This window comes from Balaenoptera ricei, chromosome 9, assembly GCF_028023285.1.
Source record: "Balaenoptera ricei isolate mBalRic1 chromosome 9, mBalRic1.hap2, whole genome shotgun sequence".
Classification (NCBI taxonomy): domain Eukaryota; kingdom Metazoa; phylum Chordata; class Mammalia; order Artiodactyla; family Balaenopteridae; genus Balaenoptera; species Balaenoptera ricei.
In genome coordinates, this window is record NC_082647.1 from 76,748,272 (window position 1) to 76,766,468 (window position 18,197).

At 41.3% G+C, this 18,197-nt stretch overlaps 1 protein-coding gene across 1 annotated transcript in view; it reads left to right on the plus strand.

Annotated features, from left to right (window-relative positions):
• Positions 1 to 657: 657 nt before the first annotated feature.
• GPNMB (glycoprotein nmb) overlaps positions 658 to 18,197 on the plus strand; it is a 28,374-nt gene continuing 10,834 nt past the window's right edge. The window contains exons 1-6 of the mRNA XM_059932855.1: positions 658 to 818; positions 8,465 to 8,617; positions 10,539 to 10,682; positions 13,019 to 13,168; positions 15,890 to 16,048; positions 16,379 to 16,690. Coding sequence (XP_059788838.1) covers positions 749 to 818; positions 8,465 to 8,617; positions 10,539 to 10,682; positions 13,019 to 13,168; positions 15,890 to 16,048; positions 16,379 to 16,690 — 988 coding nt within the window. The 5' untranslated portion in view covers positions 658 to 748. The remainder of the gene's footprint in view (positions 819 to 8,464; positions 8,618 to 10,538; positions 10,683 to 13,018; positions 13,169 to 15,889; positions 16,049 to 16,378; positions 16,691 to 18,197) is intronic.

Below are 18,197 nucleotides of genomic sequence, written 5' to 3' on the forward strand. Positions count from 1 at the left end.
AAAAGAAGCATAATTGTGACATTTCAACATGAGCTGGGTGAGTGAATCAGCAAAGGAGTCACAGCAAGTTAATAATCAGTGAGGTTGGAGAAAAATGGTACAGATGAACCGGTTTGCAGGGCAGAAATTGAGACACAGATGTAGAGAACAAACGTATGGACACCAAGGGGGGAAAGCAGCGGCAGGTGGGGTATGGTGGTGTGATGAATTGGGAGATTGGGATTGACATGCATACACTGATGTGTATAAAATGGATGACTAATAAGAATCTGCTGTATAAAAAATAAAATAAAATAAAATTCAAAAGTTCAAAAAAAAAGAACAGAATGAATGAACAGGATCTAATTCAAAATATAAGATAATAAAACATATTTCAAAAATTAAAAAAAAATCAGTGAGGTTGGAGATTGAAATTTTATTTGGGGAAGGCTATCAAAATAGGGCCCATAGGAAAGTAAGTCCCTTTAACTAGAAATATGGAATAACAACACTGAAATGGTGTGCATCTGAAAAGTGAATAAATAGATACTAAGAGCAAGTGAGTCAGAAGCACATGAGCGGTTGAACTCCAGAGACCAGATCAAGCAGTGCTGCTTAATACCATCACATGATCTGCCCCGAGGCCCATATTTAATTAAAATAAGGAGTGGAGCACAGCAAAAACCAGAAGAACACTGTTGCTCTTAGCGGATGGAGCCAGAGGAGTTACAAGTTAAACCTTGATTGCCTGGATCTGTGAGAATTCAGCATGGAATGTCTCTACTGTTGCCTGGGATTTCTGCTTCTGGCTGCAAGACTGCCACTTGATGCTGCCAAACGTGAGTAACTGTCAATTTCTGTATTTTTAACCCATTCTCTGGCTATTGTCTGAAGTGATGGGTTTGTCTGAAGTAACTTTGCCTGAGCCCAAAGTTGGACTTTAGGAAGCATTCACGCTCACTTGTTTCTTCTTCCGAACACCACTGGGGATGCTGAAAGTACAGCAGAATGTGTTCAGTCCCCGTTCTTTGCTCCAGGCTCTTGAAGTGAAAGACGTGCAGCCCCTCTGCTGTGGAGGTTTTTTCTGTCAAAATTGCCACCCACTCTCTTAGAGACATTGGGAGAGTGGGGGGGGGGGTGGTGAAGGGCACAGTCTCTGGCTTGAGAACACAGCAACGCTACCCACTAAATTTTGTTTTGTTGCCATCCAACAGGATAGAGCCTCAGATGAAATGGGGCCCAAAATCTAATAATCTCAACCCAGAAGCTATTGCCAATCCTGCTGAGGGAATTCCCTGGTGATCCAGTGGTTTGGACTCCGTGCTTTCACTGCCGAGGGCCCAGGTTTGATCCCTGGTCAGGGAACTAAGATCCCACAAGCCGCTTGACAAAAAAAAAAAAAAAAATCCTGCTGATAGGTTTTCACAGACCTGCAAGAGTTTGCTGCCACTGTAGTGAGGATACTGAGAAAAGAGCTAAAGCCCTGGGTCTCTTTTCTAGTTAGAGTAGAGGCTGGGGGCTTTTTAACAATGCTGATGTCCAGATCAATGAGATCAGAATCTTTGGAGGTGGGGTTGGAGCATCCTTGTTTAAAAATCTCCTCTTGTGATTGGGACGGAAGCCAGAGCTGCGAGCCACTGAGCTCACCGGCGGCCCACTTGTCCAGCCCAGGGGATGGGCGGCCATGGCAGCCCCTAGCCTCCAGTGGAGTGGGCGAAGGAAGCGAATTAGACATCTCCCAGAAGGTCCACTCCACCTCACTCCAATAGAGTGACAACGTTCCCTGGAGGAAAAGTCCTGATTTTGCCAGACGACTCCACTGGGGGAGGTAGGCGCTGAGAAGGGACCCCCAGTGTGTGCGCCCTGTGCTGGCCGCTTCACTTCAACCAGTCGGGTAGTCCTCACAGCCCCCTTGGCGGAGCAGATGGTCCTCCCACCCTTCAACGGGTGAGGAAACGAGGAGCCCAGGTCGGGCTTTTCACCTGCGGGGCCCAGATCTAAGAGAGGAGGATCCTGGACACACGTGCGCGCGCTCCTCTCACTCCTCCCAGCGGGAGAGAAAAGCCCTACAACGAAGCGGTCCTTGCAGAGGGCGATCCCCGGCGGCTGCTGGGTGGAGGAGAAAGAGAGGGGGCCGCTGCAGGCTCGGGGGTGGGGGGCGCTGAGGAGCGGGCGCTGGGCGCGCCCGGAGCCCGCGAGGCTGGGGTCCGGGATGGGGACCTGGGCTGGGGGGAGGGGAGGAGAGTGTCGGGAGGCCAGTTCTGCCGCCAGCGCTGAGGCCGGTGACGGCGCAGGAAGAGGACCCGCGACTTCGACCCGGGAGCCCAGACGCAGGGGCTGTGCCGGCGGGGGGCCGGGCCGGAGAGCGGCGGCCCGGGGTCTGACACTCGCCTGGGCCGCAAGGGGCCTCGCAACAGCCCGGGGAGGCCGGGCAGGCCGGCGCTGTTCCCCTGTCCCGGACAAGGGGGAAGGGCCGCACGGCGGATACGAGGACGAGGAAGGCTTTTGTGGCAGCCGCTGTCCTTCCTGCCAGCCGTGGGGCTGGACCACGAGTGACTCAGCACCCCCGAGCTTTCGCTTCTTTGTTTGCAAAACTGGGTTATAGGGTTCTTGTGACATCAGCTAACAAGTGCCTGGAGTAGGAGTCGTTCGTGGCAGCAACTGTCTTGTCTGCATGTCCCCCACTGCAGGACAGACTCCCACAGAGGTCCGGGGGATGGAGGGACAGAGAGCGGACAGGTCAGTGGGAAGCCCCTGCACCTAATTGTAGCCTGCTGTCCACCAGCAGCCCCTTGCTCTGCTCAGCAAGGCAGATGAGCCTGAGGCCGGCTGGCAGTTTGAGAGGAGGCCCAACCTATTAGCCACGTAACAAAACCTGCTGTGCCTGGCTTCACCTTGCCTTAAGACGAAATATCCTGGCCACAAAAAATAATGATGGGTAGAATTTAGCAGTATATCAGACAGCAAGGGATTCCTTGCCATTTTCCAGTCATAGCCGTGGTAAAAAGAGGAAGGAGAGGCTATTGACAGAGTAGCTCACAAGCGGCCAAGCCGCCATGTCTCTGCTAGTAGACAGAGCAGGGCGTCCGAAGGGTAGAGGGAACAGCCACAGGGGTGCTGGGTGCGACCCCATTTACCTTCACATCTATTCCCCTCCCCACTTCCTTTTTTAAAGTCTTACTGTTGGGGCTTTTTGATTGTTTATTCTATTTTTTAATTCAACTTTTTATTTATTTTATTTTATTTTATTTTTTAAAGGGACCGCTATTTATTTATTTATTTTTGTTGTGTTGGGTCTTCGTTTCTGTGCGAGGGCTTTCTCTAGTTGCGGCGAGCGGGGGCCACTCTTCATCGCGGTGCGCGGGCCTCTCACTATCGTGGCCTCTCTCTTGTTGCGGAGCACAGGCTCCAGACGCGCAGGCTCAGTAGTTGTGGCTCACGGGCCCAGTTGCTCCGCGGCATGTGGGATCTTCCCAGACCAGGGCTCGAACCCGTGTCCCCTGCATTGGCAGGCAGATTCTCAACCACTGCACCACCAGGGAAGCCCTCAACTTTTTATTTTGAGGTTATTGTAGATTCACATGCACTTTTAAGAAATAATACAAAGAGATCCCCCGCTATGTACCCTTTACAGGGTTTCTCCCAATGGTAACATCTTGCAAAGTTGTAGTACAATGTGGCAACCAGGACATTGACATTGACACGGTCACAATGCAGAACAGTCACATCACCACAAAGATCCAAACCCACTTCCCTTTCCCACTGCGCCCAACCCCCAGCCCCTGGCAACCACTAATCCATTCTCCAGTTTTATAATTTTGTAACTTCAAGAATGTTAGAGAAATGGAATCATACAGTATGTAATTTAGGGGAGCTGGCTCTTTTTTACTCAACATAATCTTTTGAGGTTGTTGTGTATATCAATAGCTAGTTCTTGATCACTGACTGGTATACCTTACTACATGGATGTACCACAGTTTATCCATTTGCCCACTGAAAGATTTCTGGGTTGTTGCAGCTTGGGCTATTATGAATAAAGCTGCTCTGAACATTAATGTACACGTTTTTATGTGAACATAAGTTTCCATTTTTCTGGTACAAATGCCCATGAGTACAACTGCTTGGTTGCATAGTAATTGCATGTTTAGTTTTACAAGAAACTGCCAAACTGTTTTCCAGAATGGCGGTACCATTTCCACCAGCAGTGTATGAGTGATTCAGTTTCTCTACATCTTCACCTACATCTGATGTCATTTTTTTTTAATAAATTTATTTATTCTATTTTTGGCTGCATTGGGTCTTCGTTGATGTGCGTGGACTTTCTCTAGTTGGGGCGAGCAGGGGCTACTCTTTGTTGTGGTGCTCAGGCTTCTCATTGTGGTGGCTTCTCTTGCTGAAGAGCACAGGCTCTAGGCATGCGGGCTTCAGCAGTTGTGGCACACGGGCTCAGTAGTTGTGGCGCACGGGCTTAGTTGCTCCGCAGCATGTGGGATCTTCCTGGACCAGGGCTTGAGCCCATGGCCCCTGCATTGGCAGGCGGATTCCTAGCCACTGAGCCACCAGGGAAGCCCCTGATGTCAGTATTTTTAATTATGTCTTTCTTATAGGTATGCAGTGATATCTCATTGCGGTTTTAATGTGCATTTACTCACTGGCTAATGATACTGAACATCTTTTCCTGTGTTACTTTGCCTTCTGTACATCCTCATCTGTGAAATGTCTGGTCAGGTCTTTTACCTGGATTATTTGATTTTTTTAACATTGAGTTTTGAAAATCCTTTATATGTTCTAGATATTATTCCTTTTTTGGAAATGTGGCTTGCAAATATTTTTCTCCCTGCAATGTGCCTTTTTATCCTCTTCACATGGTATTTCACAGAGCAAAATTTTTTAATTTTAATGAGGTCCAATTTATCAATTTCTCCTGTTATAGATTATGGCTTTGGTGTTAAGTCTAAGAATTCTTGCCTACCTAGAGCCTGAAGATTTCTCCTATGCTTTTTACTTTTTTACAGTGCCATGTGTTGAAAGGCTATCTTTTCTCCATTGGATTATATTTGCAAAAATCAGTAGGACATATCTGTGAGTCTATTTCTGGGTTCTATCGTCTGTTCTATGGGCCTATGTGTCTATTCTTTGTCACTCGCCTTTTAAGTTTGTATTTTTCCTTGATTTTTGACATTTATTTATTTTTTTAAATTTATTTATTTTTATTTATTTATTTATTTTTTGGCTGTGCTGGGTCTTCGTTGCTGCGCACAGGCTTTCTCTAGTTGCGGTGAGTGGGGACTACTCTTCATTGTGGTGCCCGGGCTTCTCATTGTGGTGGCTTCTCTTGTTGCAGAGCATGGGCTCTGGAGCATGGGGGCTTCAGTAGATGCGGCGCATGGGCTCTAGAGCACAGGCTCAGTAGTTGTGGCGCACGGGCTTAGTTGCTCCGCGGCATGTGGGATCTTCCCGGACCAGGGCTCGAACCCGTGTCCCCTGCATTGGCAGGCGGATTCTTAACCACTGCGCCACCAGGGAAGCCCAGACTTTTGACATTTAAAATCAGAGGAGAAATCTGTTTTTGGATTATGTTTCTGGAAACACTGACATTCACTCAGGATCTGAGGAAGAGGAAGACTTTGGAAGAGTAGAAAAAACTGATCCTGGGACTCAAAGATGCAAATCTTCATTTCTACTTGATTACAGGTGACTCTGAGTGAATCATATCACTTCTCTAGGCCTGAATTTCTTCATCTGTAAATGAAAGGATTTGAACGAACTATTTTTAGTTCTTTCTATATAGCACATTCTACCATTCCATGACTCAACATTCAACTGAATTTCCAGTAATAATAAACATTTATTGATAAACATAGATTTCCTGCCCTCACTTTGTTCCTTTTTGGGAACATATACTATCTCACAGTATCACAGGACATTTGTTTTTTTGCCTGATGTGAAGGCCCAGAGGAGAAACATGGCCTGAAATCCCACAGCCTGTTTCGTAGTGGGTTCTGTAACTTCCAGCTCAATGTTCTTTCCCACTCCATCTGCCTCCATTATAAGAAGGGAATTACGTGCTTCCCCTTCCTCCTACCAGCAAAGAGGAATAGAAGGCAGAGGCTAGTGGCATCCATTCAGTATGGCTTCTCTGAGTACCTTCTAAATACCGCCCCTCATAGGAGGCCTCTTTCAGGATGTAAGAGAAAAGGCAGTGTTTCTGTCTCTGAGTCCATAGCCAGACCAAGACACAAGACCATATGACTAGATGAGACAACAGTTTATAGCAGTGTATGATTAGGGGCTGGCGAGGGTTATAGACAGTGGAGCTTTTGCCTGTGAGTAACAGATACTCAAATAGGTTGAGTAAGACATTTATTGTCTCAATCCACCCAAAGGTAGACAAGGCTGGAGGAAGAGCTCAACAACATTGTCAAGGACTCTTTCTTTTCATCCATCTATTCTGACTTCCTTGGTGTGCTGGCCTGCTTCCTCAGATTTTTGCCCTCATGGTTAAATATGGCTGTCACAGTCCAGGCATCACATCATTATACTACTGTCTCCAAAATCAATTCTCAGGAGGAAAAAATGGAGGTTTTTTTCCACTTTTTTTTAATGATGGAGGAAAATGTTTCCCAGAAGCCTCCAGCAGACTTGCTCTCAGCTCCCGTCGGCCAGGATCTAATCATCAGTTCCTGCCCAAACTGTAAGGAAAGATAGGAAAGTGATCCTCTGGAATTTTGAATCATTATGGTAAAAACTCTGCAACAAGAGAAAGAGGACAGGTGCAGGCAGGAACTGTTTGCTACAGTCCTCAAAGAAAAGACAGACAATGTGACCACCAGACTTGTCAGGAGAGGCAAAAAGACAGACATCAAGATTGGAAAGAATTTTAAAAGAATTGGAATACTATAAACTTTGGAGCAACCACTCAAAACAAAGAGATATAGCTAATAAGCCAATAATGCAGATAAAATGGAATCCAAAAATAATCCCAATAAGTATAAGAAAAGAAGAAAAAAGGAATAAAGAACAGAATGGATAAATAGAAAACATATAGTAGACAAATCCCACAATATTGATAATTACATTAAATGTAAATTACCTAAACACTCCAAATAAAGGGTAAAAATTATTAGACTAGATTTTTTTTAAAAACCAACAATATGCTGTCTACAAGAAACCCACTTCAAATATAAAAATATTTATAGGTTAAAAGTAGAAGGATGGGGACTTCCCTGGTGGTGCAGTGGTTAAGAACCCTCCTGCAATGCAGGGTACACGGGTTTGATCCCTGGTCTGGGAAGATTCCACATGCCACAGAGCAACTAAGCCCGTGCACCACAACTGCTGAGCCTGCGCTCTAGAGCTCATGAGCCACAACTACTGAGCCCGTGTGCCACAACTACTGAAGCCCACGCGCCTAGAGCCCATGCTTCGCAGCAAGAGAAGCCACCACAATGAGAAGCCTGCGCACGACAATGAAGAGTAGCCCCCTCTCGCCACAACTAGAGAAAGCCTACGTGCAGCAATGAAGACCCAAGACAGCGAAAAATAAATATAAATAATTAATTTAAAAAAAAATTTTAATATGCAAAAAAAAAAAGTAAAAGGATGGAAAAAGATGTACCATTTAAACACTAAGCACTAATATCAAAGTATTCTTCAGAACAAGGAATATTACCAGAGAAAAAGAAAGTCAATTCCTAATGTTAAAAGGGTCAATTCATCAAGAAGACTTAACAATTTAAAATAGAGCTTCAAGATACATAAAGCAAATAATGCCAACTGAAAGACAAAGTTGGCAAATTGGCACATCCATAATTATAGTTGAAGATTTCAACATTCCTCTTTCAGTAACGAAATAACAAGCACACAGAAAATCAACAGGAACAGAGAAGTTGCCAAAGACAATACCAACCAGCCTGACATAAGTGACATTAAAAAAACACAATACCCCACAACTATAGACTACACAACTGTATATGGAACGTTCACCAAGACAGACCATGTGCTGGGCCATAAAAACATTTGTTCAGCAGTGGGCTCTCCAGTACTGGTACACGTCTCCTGGAACCTTGGAGGCATTCCTCAGCCTGGCACTCCTTGAACCAAGTAAACCGTTCAGAATGGAAAAAGATGAAAGACTGCTCTGAAGATCATTGGCATCAGTGTCTTTCCTAATGATAGTGTATCAAATCCAAATATTCAGAAGACATGTTTTGAGAAACCAAATGATGTCTAAGAAATACTGACATTCAAAAATGTTCCTTGATTCACTTAAAGTACATAAAGAGATAGGGTCTGAGTACTTGTATTCAAGGTATTTCTGGTACACATTTATTAAAAAAGCACTTTCTATCTGCTTCACATATTGGAAATATTATGTATGTGCTTTCCAATCTTATGAAGTGAAAAGCTGCTTTAACCATTGTTAGATAATACTAAATGAGAGATGAGGTAGACAAAATAATTTTTTTTTCAAATATTGTTATAGGTGTTCATGATGTGCTGAGCAATGAAAGACCTTCTGGTTATATGCAGGAGCACAAGCAATTAAATGGCTGGTCATCAGATGAAAATGACTGGAATGAAAAACTCTATCCAGTGTGGAAGAGGGGAGACTCGAGGTGGAAAAACTCTTGGAAAGGTAAATCAAAAGACTCAACCAAAACAACTGTAATTTCTTTTTTTTTTTAATTTCAAGTGTACAACATAGTGATTCAATTTTTTTAACTGAAGTATAGTTGATTTACAATGTTGTGTTAATTTCTGCTTACAGCAAAGTGATTCTGATATATATATATGTATATGTTCATATATATATATGAAGACACACATTCTTTTTTTTTAATATTCTTTTCCATTATGGTTTATCTCAGGATATTGAATATAGTTCTATAGTTCCCTGTGCTATACAGTAGGACCTTGTTGTTTATCCATTCTATATGTAACAGTTTGTATCTGCCGACCCCAAACTCCCAGTCCATCCCTCCCCCACCTCTCCTCCCCCTTGGCAATAACAAGCCTGTTCTCTATGTCTGTGAGTCTGTTTCTGTTTCATAGATAGGTTCGTGTCATATTTTAAATTCCACATATAAGTGCTATCATATGGTATTTGTCTTTCTCTTTCTGACTTACTTCACTTAGTATGATAATCTCTAGGTCCATCCATGTTGCTGCAAATGGCATTATTTCATTCTTTTTTATGGCTGAATAGTAGTCTGTTGTATATGTGTACCACATCTCTTCTTTATCCATGCATATGTTGATGGACATTTAGGTTGTTCCATGTGTTGGCTACTGTGAACAGTGCTGCTGTGAACATAAGGGTTCATGTATCTTTTTGAATTATAATTGTCTGGTTATATTCCCAGGAGTGGGATTGCTGGGTCATGTGGTAATTCTATTTTTAGTTTTTTGAGGAACTTCCATACTGTTTTCCATAGTAACTGTACCAATTTACATTCCCACTAACAGTATTAGAGGGTTCCCTTTTCTCCACACCCTCTCCAACATTTATTATTTGTAGATTTTTTGATGATGGCCATTCTGACTGGTGTGAGTTGATACCCCATTGTAGTTTTGATTTCCATTTCTCTAATAATTAGCAATATTGAGCATCTTTTCATGTTCCTATTGGCCATCTGTATGTCTTTTTGGAGAAATGTCTATTTAGGTCTTCTGCCCATTTTCCAATTGGGTTGTTTGATTTTTGTTGTTGAGTTGCATGAGCTGTTTGTATATTTTGGAAATTAATCCCTTGTCAGTCACATTGTTTGCAAATATTTTCTCCCATTCCGCAGGTTGTCTTCTAATTTATGGTTTCCTTTGCTGTGCAGAAGCTTGTAAGTTTGATTAGGTCCCATCTGCCAAACAGCTGTAATTTCTTATTTCAGTTAGCCTTGTAGATTGTAGACTCTGAGATCACAGGGATCATGGTGCTTCCATGAATGACAGTACTCTAGTTACCAAGTGGGAGGCACCTGGATTTGGCAATCTGTCCTTTATCTCAACAATATCACTTTCTAAATTCCTCTCCCCCACCACACACACAGTAAAATCGCCTTAGAAATTTACAATTGGTGCCTCTTGGAAGATTTTGAAGAGCAAACAGGTTTGGCCTCAAACTTAAGTAACTGATGTGGGAATGGTCATCTTCAGAAGTTCTGAGACTCCAGGGCACTTTGGTCATCTCAAAAGTGTGGTTTGTCAGAAAGTTAATATCTTTCTGTTCATATCAAAAACCAATGAATCCTTCAGTCATTGGTTTTGAAATTAAAAATTGCAAACCTTTAATACCTGTCTCCTCAATCCAATTAAATAAATTTTTAATTATTTTAAGTAAATGTTCTTTCTGTGGTTAGAGAATTCTTCAATTGGTCTGACTTTTTAAGTTTGTCTTCTGGAATGTTGTACTCTGACAGCAAAAGTTAAGAATCCTGCAAATAGTTTGTAAAGAGGCATAAGGATCCTCTGGTTCTTATTTGTAGATTTAACTTTACTTTTATTTGTTTATCAGTGAAAGGGAAAACAGGTGTTTGATTGAGCTCCACTTTTCTATGCCCTAGGAGGCCGTGTGCAGGCACTTCTGACCAGTGATGCACCAGCACTGGTGGGCTCAACTATAACATTTGCAGTGAACCTGGTATTCTCCAGATGCCAACAGGAAGATGCCAGTGGCAACATAGTCTATGAGAAGAACTGCAGAAATGGTAAGGAATGTTAGTCACATTACAGGAACACGCTAGTTCTCCTAACTACTGGAGACCCTCCTCATAAACCTTAATGCTCACAGGTACTTCTGTAAATGCAAGATGCTGCAGTTGTCCCTTGTCACCGCCTCCTCAAGTTGGATAACAGGGGATGTGAATATGTCCCTCCATCAACATCAGCCAAACCCATTTCGGCCAACTGGTGTCTCTCTGCTACTTGGAACTCTCCTCAAATCTACATTGTCAGGCTTGGCCTTTTTTTTTTTTGGCTGCCCTTTGCTACATGTGGGATCTTAGTTCCCCGACCAGGCATTGAACCCATGCCCTCCTCCCCTGCATTGGGAGCTCGGAGTCTTAACCACTGGACCACCAGGGAAGTCCCTAGGCTTGGCCTTTTCTTAGTGTCCAGTTGATTGGAAAGAGAATACCTTGTTGGTTCTCAGATTTTGGTTTTATTACTTGGAATTCTTCTGGCTACTCAAAGAATAGTCAATTTGACAGATCTTTGTTAATCAGATAGGTTTCTGCTCACAAGAATTCCTTAAGCTGTGTGCCTAGCACAAATGCTAAGATGTGTCTATCTTGGTTTTGCTTTGCTCTTAGTTAAAGCAGATAAGCTCTTTGCCCATGTTAAAGAGCACAAATGACTACAAATACATCAAGGGGGATTATCTTGTTTGAACTGTACAGCCTTAACAACTCAAGTAATTACTGAGATTCCTCAGTCAGTAACAAGGCTAATAAGTGCAGTTATGATCTGATTTTATTACTTAGAACTTCTATGAAACAGTCGATGTGTTTATTTCTTATTAATTCATCATCTGCCTATGAAGAAAACAATAAATTCTGTGTAGAAAGAGTTTGATAATTAAAAAGTGCTGTTTATAATCGTCTGTAATTTTTCTTTCTTTCTAAAAAAGTTAATTCTTATGAATGTTTCAAATGACAATCTAGCCCTCTGAGCACTTTTATATGAAAGAGTCCTTGTGACTTATGAAAAGTTATATAAAGTATATATCACCACTAGAAGAAACTAGAATTTTTGAAGAAATGACTAATTCCAGGTGTAAGACAGGGAAAGTACCATGTGAACCAGGGACATCTTGTGCCAGAAAACAAGGGAGTAATGGGGACATGTCACAGGGACACAGAAGGCAGCTTGAGGGGCTCCTACTGGCCATGTTTGGGACAATTTAAGAATAAAAAAAATAATGGCTGTAGTAGATTGATAAATATAAAGTCTCTTCATAAATGTCAGTGACATAAAAAAAACGAGGGTGAGGGGATTGTTCTAGATGAAAAGATATTGATCATGACTTGTTTAGAATGGAAAACTGATGTTTTCCAAAACATACAGAAAAGTAGAAAGCAGGTACTTCGAGAGTCAACAAATTTAACATTTTTTTCCTGTTTCCGTCTATCTATCTATCTACCTATCTAGGTATCTATCATCTATCTATCTATATTTCTAGGTATATTTCTTTTTTTTTTTCTGAATCATTTGAAGAAACAAAATAGCCAAATGTATGATGTGACCCTTGACTAGATTGTGGTAGGCGTGGCGATGACGTGGTTAGGTAGGAGAATGTCCTTATTCTTCGGAGATGTGTGCTGAAGTCTCTAGGAGAGGAGAGTCATAATGTCAAATGAGTCAGGGAAAAAAAGCTACAGACAGAGAGAGTGTATCAAAGTAAAAAGATACAGCATCCCTCAGTTTGGTTTGAATATTCTTGTGATTTGGAGACCCCATATGAAGATAAACATATTAAGTGATAGCTCTAAATTTCCTGAAAAATTGCTTTATATAAAACTCATTGAGGCCTTCCGTGGTGGCACAGTGGTTAAGAATCCGCCTGTGAAGGCAGGGGACACAGGTTCGTGCCCTGGTCCGGGAAGATCCCACATGCTGCAGAGCAACTAAGGCCGTCCGCCACAACTACGGAGCCCGCACGCCACAGGTACTGAAGCCCATGCACCTAGCGCCCATGCTCCGCAACAAAAGAAGCCACAGCAATGAGAAGCCCGCGCACCACAATGAGAGTAGCCTCCACTCACCTCAACTAGAGAAAGCCTGTGTGCAGCAATGAAGACCCAAGGCAGCCAAAAATAAATAAATAAAATAAATTTATTAAAAAAAAAAAAACTCATTGAAACATAACATGTAGGCAGAAAAATGCACAGGTTGTAAAGGTACCATTAGATGAATTCTGAATATTAGGGTTTTAGTTGCCCAACCATATTTAAACGAGTTATGAAAAAATATGAAAATGTGTTGAATTCAATGAAGAGCATTGAGCGTTCTGAGTCAATCATGGCGTGTTCCTTTCTCTCTTTAGATACTGGTCCATCTCCTGACCCGTATGTTTACAACTGGACGGCATGGACAGAGGACAGTGACTGGGGAAATGGCACCAGACACGGCCATCACGGGAAGCCTTTCCCGCACCCCCCGAAATGGAATTTCGTCTATGTGTTCCACACACTGGGTTGGACTTTGACAAACCCCCTTAGCTTCTTCTTTACCTTTCCTTCAAATTTTAAATTTTTTCTCTTTCCGTATTCTATAACTGAGAATTACAACACTGGGAGTTTAGCAACAGTTACTCTTTTAACTTTCCTTAGCTGGAGTGGAGGGTGAGGGATAAAAGTTAAATCTGGGTTAGCCTTGCCATATCTCCAGGATATCAAATAATTAAAAGAAGAAAAAGACAGGTTCAGCTTTCTTTTTTTAAAACAAAGCTACTCAGGGACTTCCCTGGTAGTCCAGTGGCTAAGCCTCCGCGCTAACAATGCAGGGGGCCCGGGTTCGATCCCTGGTCAGGGAACTACGATCCCACATGCCGCAACTAAGAGTTCGCATGCTGCAACTAAAAATCCCGTGTGCCGCAACAAAGATCCTGCACACAGCAACAAAGATTCCGAGTGCTGCAACTAAGACCCAGCACAGCCAGATAAAAAAATAAATATTTTAAAACGAAGCTACTCAATTTTTTTCCGTCTAAAACAGTAATATGAAAAATAATATTTATTTATTTGAACCGCACACAGATGGGCATTTGTTGATTTATTCTTTAATTTTTTTAATGTTTTTAAAAGAATTTTAAGAATTTAACTTATGCTCTTTGTAGGAAATTTGGAACATGCAGAAACACACAAATGAAAAATCAGTCATCATAATTCATACCAGAGATTATCATTGTTAACATGATGGTGTTTTCTCTACTAGTATTTCTTTCTTTCTTTTTTCTTAGTATTTTTTGATTAAGATCATAAAATATATACATTTTGATCAGTATCATGAGCATTGGCTAAAATTCTTGCACGGCTTGTGGGATCTTAGTTCCCTGACCAGGTATCAAACCCAGGCCCCAGCAGTGAAAGCACCGAGTCCTAACCACTGGACCGCATGGGAGTTCTCTAAACTTTTTTATATACGTTATTTTAATGACCGCATAATATTCTATTGAGTAAAAGTAAAATAATCTAACTACTCTTCTTCTTTGACATAGCCTACCCTCTTTTTATTTTTTTTTAACCACAAATGGTATCCACTTTGCTTTACTATTAGTGAAGTGATTTTTTTTTTTTTAAGGAGGACTAAATTTAGGTTATTATTAGCAAAGCTGCTAAATTCTTAGTTAAAAATCTTACCAGGTGCCACCTGTCTCTGAGTATTTCAAATCTGCTACCAATCATGCAGACTCCAAATTTCTAAATGTTTGGTCTGTCTTCATGAATTACAAACAGCTTCTCTTTCTTCAATTAACTTATTTATAAATCAAAATAACATATTAATAATACATGGTCCAGTTGAACAGAGTACAAAATATATAACAAATGCTATGCTTGTCTATTTAAATCAGCTGATTTAAAGCCGACTTTTTTCATTCCCTTCATGGCCCTGTCAGTGAATTCCCCAAGTGTCATGATTTCTTTGACCTGACAGTTTGCATGGAGTCACTTAGGCTCACTAACACTCCAGATTCTGTTTCGCCTAGTTAACGTCCATTAACTTAACTAGTTAAGATGTCTTTATTTAACATCAGTTTCCAGCCCAGAAACCGCTGTTTTCCTAACAAGACGGTTTTGAATTTCCATCTTCTGCTGAGGTCTCAGAGTTAACTAATATTTTTCCTCAGCTAAGCGCTGCCTCTGTGCTCGGTGCCAGAACTAACATTTCCTCACGTATCACTAATTCCAAGAGACACCTCTTCCCCCTATAACCGCTAACAGAACTGCCTCTGCATTTCAAGGTAAAGGGGGATCGCAAGCCTTTCCTGACACTTTGTTATTTTTTGGGCTGCAACTCGCGCCGTGTGAGACCTTACTTCCCCGACCAGGGATTGAACCCGTGGCCCCTACAGTGGAAGCACAGAGTCTTAACCACTGGACCGCCAGGGAAGGCCTCCCTTTCCTGACACCTCTGACCATGTGATGAACATGGTCTTTAAACATCCCCATCTCACAAGCATCCATCTTACAATACTTGTTTCAATGACACACCTGTGCCAGGTGCCTCAAAAGGATTAGAAAAATCCTTGAGCCCTGAAGGAGAGGAATTACTTTCACTAGCTAGCCAGTGGCAGTTAGATTTAGGTTAGAGTGGGAGAAAGAAAAAGAAGGACTCAAGGGCCCTAGAAATGTTAATGGAACTACTCCGTTCCTTTTTATACCCACCATACCCTGTTTCTTTTTCATCACTTACTGCATTTTTATATACAAATACTACTAGAAGGTAGAGGATTCTAGTTCCCTAAAAGAAAAATAAAAGTTGCTTAACAATATAGCTGAACTACTAATACTGTTACAAAAATAAGGTAGATTTTTGGATGTATTTTTAACTCCCTTGGACACCTACATTAAATGTATTTTCTGTGGGAAACATGTGTATTTCAAGTGCCAGATCACTTCCTTCTAAAAATTATTTATTTGTAAACTAAGGACTAATGGCATTATCCCACTAAACAGCTCTTTTCATTTTAATCAACTATATACAATTACATTTATGTTTGTGAGATTGTTTTATAAGGTTTTATATAAAAATGAGCACCGCCTTCTTTTCTGAAGGAGCCAGGACTGCATCCCCATCCTGTTTTTCCTTTCCCAGAACTATCTCTAAATGGCACTTGTTATGCTTTAAGAAACATCAACTTTCTATAATGATCATATAATGTGGCCAATAACTAAACATTTCCATCCTCTCAAAGGTCAGTATTTCCGGAAACTGGGACAGTGTTCAGTGAGAGTTTCTATAAACACAGCCAATGTGACTCTTGGCCCTCAAATCATGGAAGTAACTGTCTATAGAAGACAGCGACGGGCATACGTTCCCATAGCAAAAGTGAAAGATGTGTATGTGGTAACAGGTGAGTGGAATGAATTCTAAATTAACATGAGGCACTTAGTTCTGGTGATGTTAGTGGGTTAGAAAGAATTAGAGCCAAGTATTCTGGGTTAGGTTAAATGTCATCTGGACTCCTTCTCAACCTTATATATTTAATAACATATTCCATCTATGTTTTCCAGAATCACCTGGGAAAACTCTAGGAAACTTGTATAAGAAAAGGGAAAATGATGCTGAATTATCCCTAATTTTAATTTCTAAACTAAAAACAAAGTCATCCACTTAAAGTCAAGCAATGGTGACTTTCTTTCTTCCTTTCTTTTTTTTTTTTTTTTTTGGATGTATCTTTTAGATCAGATTCCTGTATTTGTGACTATGTCCCAGAAGAACAATCGAAATTCATCTGATGAAACCTTCCTCAAGGACCTCCCCATTACGTTTGATGTCCTGATTCATGATCCCAGCCACTTCCTCAATGAGTCTGCCATTTTCTACAAGTGGAACTTTGGGGATAATACTGGTCTGTTTGTTTCCAACAATCACACTTTGAACCACACCTATGTTCTCAATGGAACCTTCAGCCTCAACCTCACTGTGCAAGCTACAGTGCCTGGACCTTGTCCTTCACCTTCACCCAGACCTCCAAAAACCACCCCTTCTTTGGGTAAGTGTTTTCCAGGTCATTTTTGTTGTCAGGGTTCCTTAACAGCTAGAAAAAAAATTCATGTGGGTTGTATAATCAGATCCTTAATTAAAGAGATTGTGTAAAGACTCTGCAATAATTTCATTTTCTACCTGTTAATTTCCTTTAGCTACTTGATCACTATTTTTAGTTGTTAGAGTATGGAAGAAAGGAGAATGTGTTTAAAGTCACTTGGTGACTCGTATACAGCTCCTTGACCTTCCTAATTCTCACTGGCCCTTATTACGTGTACAGATGCTTTCCCCCTTCTAGCCTGTCACATTTCTGTTTGCCTCCCTTTTTTTTTTTAGTTAAGAGACATTGACCCCTTGTAAACATTCAGGCCATCCCACTGTCCTTCCTCCCCCTCCCACATTTCCTTCCCATTTCCATTCTCCTCCCCACCATGCCCACATCCACCCCACGTCCCATGAAAACTCAGCCACTCTTAAATGTAGCTTACAGATAGGCTCGAAAAAGAATGCACCTTGAGAATATTTCTTGGCTGGCAGGCTGGAAAGATTCCAGACACTAAAATTATTCTAGATATAAGGCATGATTACTTAAATCCCACCTTCTAATAATAGTATATGAGGTCATTCAAGAAGTTCTTAAGAGTTTACTTTGTGAAGCATTAGCTTCCATCTGATTCTACACCCTACCCCACACCATTACCATCCTTCCCCCCCTCAGCCATGAGTACATTTTACCATCCCGGCATCCCGGGGATGGTAATAGACTGACATCCTCTCACTGGACACTAGAGGGCACCATCACCAAGTCCGGACAGAACACTCGATGATGATGTCCAGACTTGTTGCAATTGGTTTTTTTACCCAAACCTGTTAGATATAGATAATAAACTGTTATTAGTAAGCGTGTTATTAATAAAAAATATCTTACTAAGTCAAGCATATCTAAAGCAAGACACTATAAGTTATTACCGATTTTGCTTAATTCTTTCTTGGAATGTTTTAAATTATAAAATTAATGCATGTCCCTTAATAAAAATTCAAATACAGAAATTTCAAATAAAAGTGAAAGTTCCTCTTCATGCTCTCCTCCCGAGAGTTAAAACCTGTTAAGGGTTGGTAGTGTTTCTTTCCAGATCTTTTTCTGTATATTTACAAACATATTCTATAAATACATATAGGATTTGTGGTTTTGATCTTTAGGTAGATGGGTTCATGAAATATGTATTCCACAGTTTACCTTTTTTCATTTAACAAACATCATAGACATCTTCCCATTATCAGTACATGTAAGTCTAACTCACTTTATTCAGTGGCTTATTTATTTAACCATTCTCTTACTGGTAGATGATTCAGTTAATCCTAATTCCAGTTGTAAATATAACTGCATTGAACAACTCGAAACATATAGCTTTGTTCTGGTATTTCTGTAGGAGAGTCAATTTATTTATCTACAAGAATTGGTCTTCCTTACAAATAAGCAGACCAGGTGTAAAATTCAAAATAAATTACAAGTG